Consider the following 11,289-nt stretch of genomic DNA (forward strand, 5'->3'; position numbering starts at 1 on the left):
AAACATTAAAAATCGTTCAGATCCCAAACTTTTGACCAGTAGTGTATATATATAGGCTTAGGCAATATATATATACCATTTTATTATTATTTATTTTATTAACTGAATGTGAATCAATCAGTTACTAATTCATAAATTTTCCCCACTGGTCATAAATGGTTGCATTATGTTCATGTGGTTTATGTGAATAAGAACAGTCTGCATTTTCATTTACTTTTAACTCTTTTACCCTTCAAGCTCAAAAGTACATTTTGGTCACAAATTTTACTGGTAATGTTTAAGCAGCAAAATGCCCAGGCTCAGTAAGTCTGCCCTACGTTGCATAGTTAGTTTCTACTATTGACATATACGTCTGTTCTGGGATCCACCAATAATCCATCTCCTTTTTTTCTCCCACCGCCACGCCCCTAACATCCGCCAGGGTGCGTGCCCTCACCTGCCTATGATTCCTCGGTTACCGGCTAAATTTGTCAACAGAAGTCACTCCCATGCCTCGTGGGACTATCAGGCAATCTGAATCCACTAGGAAGGAATTCATAAGCAGAAGACACGCGCTGTTTATTCAGACTGTTTTAGAGCTCTTAAAGGTCGCTGGTTTAGAAGTACAAACCTTCTGGATTGATTATGCATTCTGTTAAAACCCTACGGGCGTCCAGAGCTGGCATTCTGCTCATTAGAAACGCTAGAAAATGGGAGAGAGCTGCGGGAAATTTGGACAGAAGACGCTCACCTGCTCGGCCGTTGTACACGAGCGCAACTCCAGGCCAGCATCCGCGCCATCAGCACGTGATCACAGAGACGGACGCCGGGGCGTACAGGTAAATCCTCAGAGAAGGCGTTACCTGCTGGCTCTGTTGCCATAGAGATAATATAACGGCATTTTTAAAAAATGGTTTTAGAGGGGTTAATATCTTTATCAAATCAATTGTTTTGGGTAAAACGTTGTTTTCTGTATTGTTCTGTGTTTTGAACAGTAAGAAGATGGTTTCTGGGTTGGAGGACCTGTTGTTCTACACTATCACCCAGGGAGAAGAGAACATCTCAGTGGGACGTTTCCTGGCTGTGAGTTGCACTAATAGTCACAGAGTGCTGATGACATTGTGCATGTGTTTGTGATTTGGTCAGCATGTAGTGTAGTGACTATTTGTCAGAGGGAAAGGGAATAAAATACATGCTATAAACATCATGTACCCACATGCTTTCCATTTAGTATAATTAAAATAAGACACCATTATTCTTACATAAGTTATAATCATAAATCGTTGGTGTTATATAATGGTACTATAAATAGACTTCATTTTTGGGCCAAGTGGCTAGCTCCATTAAAGAACCTAATAAATATACCTATTCCTAAACATGTGGATCCATATTTGGATGTTTGAGTTTATATTACAGGGAGGAATACATAAAATTATGGACTGTTTTAATCAGGGTAACACATTAATCTCTGTATTTCCAGACATAGTATACTGCACCTTCTGTCTGTGTGTGTGTGTGTGTGTGCTTCAGTACACATGACACCCAGAAATAGACACCCATTAAAGTGTTAAGAGGTCTGTTGCTATAATTTATGTGCATGGGGTTATTTTGTCTATATATGATGGTCATCTCCACCATAGCTGCAATTTAACAGCTCAAATGATATATATCATTGACCAAGGAAAACATGTTCCTACCAAATGATTGATGGTTAACTCTTTCATTTGACTAGTGTAAACACTGTTGTATTGTGCCATAAGAACTTCATATTTCTAGCCTTTGATTAACGACATCCATATGTTACAATTATTGTAAATATATAGGGCACAGGCAATAATTCTTCATTTCTTTATTTTACTATACCTTACAACTGTATATCACAGTGCTAGTAGTTCATCCCTAAATTTGTGCTAAAATTTTCAAACAATAATTGTTCACTGAACAATTCAACAATTCATCATTTAATTGTTCCAATACTGAAATACAGTATCTCACAGAAGTAAGTACACCCCTCACATTTTTGTAAATATTTTATTATATCTTTTCATGTGACAACACTGAAGAAATGACACTTTGCTAAAATGTAAAGTAGTGAGTGTACAGCTTGTATAACAGTGTCAATTTGCTGTCCCCTCAAAATAACTCAACACACAGCCATTAATGTCTAAACCGCTGGCCACAAAAGTGAGTACACCCCTAAGTGAAAATGTCCAAATTGGGCCCAAAGTGTCAATATTTTGTGTGGCCACCATTATTTTCCAGCACTGCCTTAACCCTCTTGGGCATGGAGTTCACCAGAGCTTCACAGGTTGCCACTGGAGTCCTCTTCCACTCCTCCATGACGACATCACGGAGATGGTGGATGTTAGAGACCTTGAGATGCTCAATAGGGTTTAGGTCTGGCATGAAAAGATATAATAAAATATTTACAAACATGTGAGGGGTGTACTTACTTCTGTGAGATACTGTATGTGTTCTTGTATTTCTTAGGCACTCAGAAGCACAGGCTTGCTGACCTCTGACCCCCGTTTGAAAGACTGCATGCGGCAGATCCACCAAGCTGTCCAAGAGTCTGTTGGAACAGCAATGATGGACCAGGAACTGTTCAGAAAGTAAGTGTAAAACTGACGCAGCAATTCAAAGCTTGAGAGAGTATGTGTTTGTGTGAGATTTTTGTGATATGCCATGACATCACTTATCGTTTATGACCTGCAGCTGTTATGATATATACACACACTCATGCCCCTTACAGGTAAATGATATCTCAATGTTCTTGGAAGACTGGAAATACAAACAGTCAGTTCATCATGCACACATACACACATATCATCACATACAAATTCCTGACCTGACTTTCTGTTCTCCAACAGAGGTAAATACAACAAGCCACCTGTTGTGTTGTATGTTTGTGTACATGCGTTCTGCTGGAGCATGTGTGGCTGGAGCTAAGCCATGTTAAGCAGCGATAAACGTGTTTGTTACTCGTGTGAGGCACCGCTTAAGTTGCTTTTGAACCAGCTCTGTCGGTGTTAATAAACATGGAACAAATATCATGTTCGGCCATGTACAACTCTCTTAGCACATTACCGATCACAGGTGGCTGTTAAGTCACAGTTGTGTCACATGGGCATATGTGTGTTTCTGTTTCTAGATGTGTTGGCAGTAACATAGTCCTCCTGTCTCAAGCTTTCCAAAGGAAGTTCATCATTCCAGAATTCGAAGCCTTTACATCCCTCATAAACCATCTGTATTATAACACACAGGCTCAGAAAGGAGGGAAAGTAAGACATTGATTTTCCTTATCACTGTTTCTGAATCACAATTACAAACACATTTGTCAACATCTCATCTCTGTATTTGTCTATGTGCGTGTTTGCGCAGGTAGCAAACTACATCCCTCAGTTAGCTAAGTTCAGTCCGGACCTGTGGGGAGTTTCTCTGTGCACAGTGGATGGTCAAAGGTAAAATATGCTTTCTTTTGACTGTCTTTACTCACATCATTGTGATGAGAGAAGGGTCCAGAATTAACTTTTTGGTCCACCTGTACATACATGTATAATTGTGGTTGAAATTACAATTTTTTTTTACCATAAAAACATTACCGTTGAAAATGTTGGGGTCAGTTAGTTTTTTTTAATGTAAATATCATCAAGGATGCATTAAATTAATCAAAAGTGACAGTGAAATATATATAATATATAATGTAATATTTAATGATACATAAATGTCTGTTTCTGTTGTTTTTTTTTTTTACTTTGAATTCATCAAAAAACATCATTATGAGAATATGAAAATTCCACAAAAATATTAAGCAGCACAACCAGTTTCAGTGTTGGTAATAATAATAATTTTTACTTTAGCACCAAATTAGCATATTAGAATGATTTCTGAAGGATCATGTGACACTGAAGGCAACAGTTATTTAAAATTGTTTCACAATATTACTGTTTACTGTATATTTGATCAAGAGAGACTTCTTTCAAAAATCTTATCAGCCACAAACTTTTGAATGATGTATTAAAACAATATTTTACAATATTTTTCTCATTATAAATATTTATATATATAATATTTATATTTAAATAATTATTATTAATATTTAATTATTATAGTTATTTTAATGATGTCTTTCTGTCTCAACAACAAAATAATAATTTTTTTCTTTGCATATTTTTGCATATTTTGAGTGTAGGTCATTAGTTGTAATGTATTCGAGTCTTTGGCAGTCTTTAAATCATGGATATCACTTACATCAAATTTATCATATTATATCAATTATTTAGTTCAAATTAATGTTTTATTCACCCGCCTAACCCAAATTTCATTCGCATGTGATGTTTTCTGATTTTTCTGGACCCTGAATGATAATTTAGTTTTTCTTTTGCTTTTCCCTCTCACTCATTGTATGTTAAATTTGTTCTCTTTCTCTTTACATAGGCATGCTATAGGAGACACCAATATGCCATTCTGTCTGCAGTCATGTGTGAAGCCTCTGGAGTATGCGCTGGCTGTGCACGAGGCTGGCACTGAACATGTGCACAGATATGTGGGGAAAGAACCCAGTGGCCTCAAATTCAACAAACTCTATTTAGATGAAGAGGGTGAGAATCCATCACAATCTGTTTTATTTCTATTGTAGATGCTGTCTACAATAGAAATAAGTGGTCTTGAATAGTATTTGGACACTTAAAACGACACATATATGTCAGTATACTTATGTTTTATAATCTTTCTCTTATTTGCCCTGGACGTAACTGCAAAGGTTCAAACCAATGGCATGACTCAAAATTAGCGACATCACAGGCTCATAGCATTCTATGAACATGAAGTCCGGGTATAAGAGGAAGCTGTAAAACAGTTGTCAGTTGTCCTTTCAGTATGAATCTTGTCAATGGATTTCCTCACCTCTGAGGAACATTGCATCTGCAGTCTGTACTGAATCTGATACGGAATCATTCCCAGTCAGCACGATGCCCCTTTGACACTTTGAGTTTTGACAATTTGTAAACTTTTTTTGTTTTGTTTCCCAGATAAACCTCATAATCCCATGGTAAATGCAGGAGCCATTGTAATCAGCTCTCTTCTAAAGGTAATTTTTATTTAGGTTTAAGGTTTATTTTATTTTATTTTTGTCCCAGCCTTTACAGGGACACAAGCCTTGAATAGTTACTTTAAATTCAGCAGCAATGCTGTGTTGCATGTTATTGATTTCAGAAATGATTGCTATGATAGACAAAGTGCTTTTAATTGGACACAATTATATTTCTGTCCTTTTGACCTGGTTTTAAATAGCTGACAAGGTGTGTGTTTGTGTGTAATGGGGGGAGTGGGTGGTCCTTTTAGAAATGGCAAAATAAGAGCAGTTAGTGGTCAAGAGGTGTGTCTAAACAGCCAATCAGAGAATGTGCTGAGAAATACGCCTTTCAGCGTGTTTAAAAAGACTGCAAAGGAAGATTAAAAGTTTTCAGTGGTTTAAATGAACTGATATAAAAACAGTACCTAACTGCATGTATAATTAAGGGACTCCCCACTTTTATTTCAAGTTCAAAAGTGTTCGTGTTTCTAGTTTGACCTATGTCCTTAAATATGTTACACAACATCACTGAGCACAGACACACAGGAATACTTTTTAAGATGAAGACATCTCACAGCTGTGATCGCATTGCACTGACCTTTGCACATGGAACTCACTTTTGGACCTTGTGGAACTGGTCATCTTAACATCACACCTTAGGACATATGAAACTCAATACCATTTAGGGACCAGCGGTTCATGTCGAATCATTTGGCTTTATATTCGTCCTTCATGTTCTGTCATTTAACTTCATGTTTACTGCAACTGTGCAATGAAAAACATGACTGATCATGATCATGTCCACATTTGCAAAATCTTTTCTTTGACAATACGATTTATTCTCATTTAAGATGCTAATTATGGTTTCACGTGCATAACACATTCTACAAACTCATAACCTTTTATAGATTTCTATGTATTTTTATAGGATAAGACAGTTATGATTTCATATCATACCACCATTTTCTGTGCTGTCCATTACTGCACACGTTTGTGCACACTGCCACCATGTGTCTAAATACTGCACTGTTTTACTGTTTGCAGAGGGATCTTTGGATCAGTTCCAAAGTAAACTGTGTCACTGGAATCGCTGTTAGCTATTTTTTTGCTTGCAAACAGAACTAATTTTATTTATATGGAGTTCATTTTTAGCACATTTGACTAAATGTGAAAAACTACAGTGGACGTTGTGAATGTTGAATGTGTTTAACATCTGACTCTTTCCTTCTGGATCTTTTTGACTGTAGAGCTGTTCAATTTGTTGCCTTAAAAAGGATTAGCATTAGCCGTGGGTTAGCCCTCAGAAATTTCTAATGGGGTTTTGACAGACTACATATACCACAAGGATGTAACTTGTTAGCAACTTACATTTTAAAGCATCTCACATCTGAGGTATAATTGTGTGTAATTTATATTGTTAAACAATATTTGGAAGTCCTTTTAAGTAATTTTAAGTACAGACCTTAATTTACTCATAAACCAGTGAATTAGCCTTTCAGTTGAATTAGCCTTCCAGGTTAGTTTTATTGGATTGACTTCCCTTGTGAAAAGTGTGGCAAAGCAAATAAAATGCAAAACTGTATTACTTCTGAAAAAGTTTTTGGTTTTATCTTTTCCCAGAAAAGTAATAATTTTGATATATGTTGTGGAAAAGCTGTTATTTAGCAAAAAAACTGACAAAATATATTTTTTTCAACTGAGAAATAAACGCCCAATGTAACATATATGTAACATTAAAAATGTATCATAAACGCCAAATGTCATATATATGTCACATTACAGATCTTTCACAAGGAGGGGTTGTATTTCAGAAACAACTGCAGAAACATGTTATAAGTGGTCCATTTGGTCTGTTTTATATGCCCCATAATTTTCCTATGAGGAGAAATTGGTCCGGGTTCTTATGGGTTAAATTGAATGTGTGAAACTGTATTTACAGATAGTATAATATTAATGAAATAAAAGGCCACTTAAGTGTGCATAAAGAGAGTACACTTTCATGACTGTTTCTTAGCACAGTTAAGTACACTTAAAATGTGCACTTTGTAATAATGCCAAATTAAACGTTACACTTTAAAGTACATTTTGAATCATATTTTAATAATCTATGTTGGTGCTTTAAATAAGTAAAAAAAAAAAAATTGATGTGTTGACTAACATACTAGTACTTGATTAGATTTTCCATTTGAAGTTGATATATTTTAAATGCACTAAATTGCAACTTTATCAAGTTTCATTAGAAATAACATTCAAATATATTTTAATTTACCATTAAACTTTTTATCAGCAATGAAGTGTCTGAAAACATTACATTCTGTTCAGTTTTAAACTATGGTAAAGTGTACTTTTTTTCACAAGTGTATTGGTGATTTTTCTGTCGTCTTCTCTCACGTTCTCCATTTTGGTCTCTATTACAGCCTGGTTCCAACAAGGCAGAGAAGTTTGACTTTGTGAGTACATAGCAACATCTCCACCATGTGAACTATCCCAGGTGTTTGCTGTTATCTCGCTTGTTATAAATATTGATTTCTGTTTGTGGGTCAGATGATGGATTATCTGAAGAGAATGGCTGGTAGAGAATATGTTGCGTTCAGTAATGCGACGTGAGTTTTAAATATAACCTCATTATTTATATCAAATTACACTCTTTTAGAGGTGAACCTAAAATTTGGTTTCTAATATGTACTGATATTTAAATATTTAAAGTTTCCAGTCAGAGAGAGAGACCGGTGACAGGAACTATGCAATTGGCTATTATCTCAAAGAGAAAAAAGTGAGTGTCATTTTCATAAGCATATTGACAGGATTTTTATTGCTTTCTAACCTACTACTCTGCATTTTTTCCTGTAGTGTTTTCCCAGTGGAGTTGACATGACGGCAGCCCTTGACTTCTACTTTCAGGTAAATCAGCTGTCATTCTGACACATAATTGTCTTTAATAACAGTACTTGCTATTATCGGTCATACTAAATCACTACAATTTTCTCTTTAATGTCTTTATGTCTTTCTCTCATTTCCAGCTGTGTTCTATTGAGGTGACATGTGAGTCTGGAAGCGTCATGGCAGCCACTTTAGCTAATGGAGGCATCTGTCCAATCACAGGCGAGCGTGTGCTCAGTGCCGAGGCCGTCCGGAACACTCTCAGTCTCATGCACTCCTGTGGCATGTACGACTTCTCCGGCCAGTTTGCCTTTCACGTGAGTCACACACACACACAGCCGGCTGATTGCTTGCTGAATTCCTCAGTGTGGTAAAGTACACAGACATAGAGGACTTTACAGCTAGATGAAACTATTTCAGTCATTTGCTTTAAACCTCAGCTAATTGCTTAAATAAAATCACTGTTATTGTTTGTGTTTCTCTTCCTCAGGTGGGTTTGCCTGCTAAATCTGGGGTGTCTGGTGCCGTGCTGCTCGTGGTTCCTAATATCATGGGGGTCATGTGCTGGTCTCCAGCTCTTGACCGTGTTGGCAATAGCATCCGAGGCATCTACTTCTGCCAGGTACCTTTTCATGAGCTTTGCTTTTGTCTCTCTTTCTATTTCTTCATTTTTCTCCGAGACCATTAACTGAATTTGTTTCTCTTTTAGGAGCTAGTCTCCCTCTTTAACTTCCACAACTATGACAACCTGAGACACTTTGCGAAGAAGTTAGACCCTCGCAGACAGACAGGCCACGAGAGGGTGAGACCACAGACCACATTTTCAATTTCACACAATGCTAACAAAGTAAAGCTAAAAGATAAGAGCTAGCTCAGAGTTGTGATCGATCATTATATTTATATTACAGAACAAGTCTGTGGTGGACCTGATGTTTGCTGCTTACAGTGGCGATGTTTCAGCTCTCAGAAGGTAAAAATGTTCTCTTTTTATTGCAAAAAAAAAATACATGCAAACATTTTCATGAGAATGGTCATGAGCAACAGTAAGATATTAATTTGTTTCACAGAATCGCTCTCTCTGCTGTTAATATGGAGTTGACTGACTATGACACCCGTACCGCCCTACATGTGGCCTCAGCAGAAGGTAATAAGACCATTTGTTTTGTTTATTGGTGTAATTACACTACTGTTTAAATGTTTAGGGTCAGAGATTAATACTTTTTTTACTTGGCAAGGATGTATTAAATTGATCAAAAGTGAGAGTAAAGACATTTATATTGTTACAAAAGATTTCTATTTTAATTAAATGCTGTTCTTTTGACCTTTTTATTCACTGAAGAATCCTGAAAAAACGATTTCCAGTTTCCACAAAAATAGAATAATAGAGTAATAGCTTTTGAAAATTTAGCTTTGCCATCACAGGAATAAAATACATTTTAAAATATATTAAAATACAAAAGTGTTATTTTAAATTGTTATAATGTTTCACAATATTCCACTTTTGGAATTAACAAGTCATTTATTAATAGGTCTCTAAAACTACTCTGATTTCAGGGCACTTGGATACAGTCAAGTTTTTAACACATACCTGCAAAGTCAACCCCAATGCAAAGGACAGGTACGGCAGAACTCCCCTCTGTTGCACTTTTTCTGTTTTTGTTTCCTTTATTAAAATGCATCTGTTCTTCAGATGGGGGAACACACCTCTTGATGACGCTATGCAGTTTGGGCACAACGCCGTGGTCAAGGTACTACAAGAGTACCAGAGCATTTACACACACACACTAATGCCAGAGGAGCTCAGCGCAGACACGTGTCCCGATTCCACCATGGACGCAGAGGAACTGAAGAGCATGGAGACTCTGGAGGGTTTAGTATGAGCAAGAACTGCCATGAACATCCCAAACTTCAGTCTCTCATGACTTCTGGGAAGCATGTGGGTGTGAGATTTATGACAAAGCCTGTGTAAGGACATGCTGAGCAGGTGCGCGCAGGTGTTATAGAGATAGTGCTTCAAACCAAAGCTCTGCTGTATGTAGACCTCAGCTAGCTTCTGTTGATGGTTTAAGATGGTCATTACTGTAGTCTCTCAGACCTCCATCAGTCTACTGTGGGATTATGAAACTACCAGGTTCTTCCAAGTATTTTCTGGTACAGCTCCTCAAGGACAGTTTGGTTTGTGATTGGACCAATTTAGAAATGCAGAAGCTTCCTTTCCCTTCACGTCTATCACTGCAGAAGTATTTTTACATAAAAGCACTTAACTTAGCCAGTAACCTTAGTAACTAGGAGCCAGATTCACAAAACTTTCTTTAGATTAAAATTCTTCTTAACTGCTATTTTCTTCTTCATAACTGACTGTATTCTGTATTCCCAAAATACTTAAGAAAATAGATTCTTAAGCATTCTTAAGACAAAACATAAGTATTCAAATTCTTGAGAAGAATGTTTTTTAAATTCTTAAATCCCTAAAGGTGAGATGTTTAATTAATTTTTGGGGTTGTTTCACATAATAAGCATTTTGAAAATGTAGCTTTGCCATTACAGGAATAAATTACATTTTAAGATATATTAAAATACAAAACAGTTATTTTAAATTGTTATAAGATTACATATAATACATATTACGACTGGAATATTTTACTTTCATTAAAAATGATTGTGAATGGCTTACTATCTAAAATGTTAATAGATGGATAAATGCATATTAAGATATACCATAATAAAAAGATATACCATTGAAATTGTTGTATTATATAAGGCAACCACGAGCAAACTAGTATACAATTATAAAATATAAAAGACTGACATTTTAAGAAATATTGCTCTTGAAGATGTTCTTAAGAAAATATTTGAGAACTATTCAAAAATTGAAAAAAGTTAAATATATATATATATATATATATATATATATATATTCAAAAATAATCTAAACCTGTCGGAATTTATCTTCAGAACTTTCTTGACTTCTTTCATAGGAAGATTTTTGTGACTTTGCCTCTAGTTTACGAAGTACAAAGCTAATGTAAATTTAGCAGGCTATCTATCAAGAAAAGCATGCATGCACATTAAAAAGTAGTTTATTTATGAAGTTACCATACTAGAAATGTCATCATGTCATATTACCTTAAGGAGGTTAGCAAACCAGTACTCTTCATAAAGCTTTCCATGTCATTTAGGTTATTAATAATCTTCAGCTAAACATTATGAGCGCGTATTGTTTGAATTTCTTAAGATTGTTAAGACATTTTTATGGTACTACATAATTTAAAAGACTTAAAAGACATGTAGGGCACAAAAGCTTTAACTGAACCTGCTTGGCAAGCATCTGGTGTGTATTTTGCCAATTTTGCCAG

At 35.8% G+C, this 11,289-nt stretch overlaps 1 protein-coding gene across 1 annotated transcript; it reads left to right on the forward strand.

Annotated features, from left to right (window-relative positions):
* The first annotated feature begins 466 nt into the window (after positions 1–466).
* On the forward strand, positions 467–10,347 carry LOC107745788 (glutaminase kidney isoform, mitochondrial-like). Its single transcript, XM_016559770.1, has 18 exons — positions 467–818; positions 975–1,062; positions 2,470–2,591; positions 3,131–3,260; positions 3,361–3,440; positions 4,417–4,580; positions 5,010–5,068; positions 7,471–7,503; positions 7,598–7,656; positions 7,760–7,826; positions 7,904–7,954; positions 8,074–8,250; positions 8,424–8,555; positions 8,643–8,735; positions 8,842–8,903; positions 9,001–9,077; positions 9,488–9,551; positions 9,624–10,347. Exons 1-18 carry the CDS (start codon positions 625–627, stop codon positions 9,811–9,813), a joined length of 1,842 nt encoding a protein of 613 aa, XP_016415256.1. The 5' UTR covers positions 467–624; the 3' UTR covers positions 9,814–10,347.
* The last annotated feature ends 942 nt before the right edge of the window (positions 10,348–11,289 follow it).

Source organism: Sinocyclocheilus rhinocerous, unplaced genomic scaffold (genome assembly GCF_001515625.1).
Source record: "Sinocyclocheilus rhinocerous isolate Xijiao unplaced genomic scaffold, SAMN03320098_v1.1 scaffold558, whole genome shotgun sequence".
In the NCBI taxonomy this organism is placed as follows: domain Eukaryota; kingdom Metazoa; phylum Chordata; class Actinopteri; order Cypriniformes; family Cyprinidae; genus Sinocyclocheilus; species Sinocyclocheilus rhinocerous.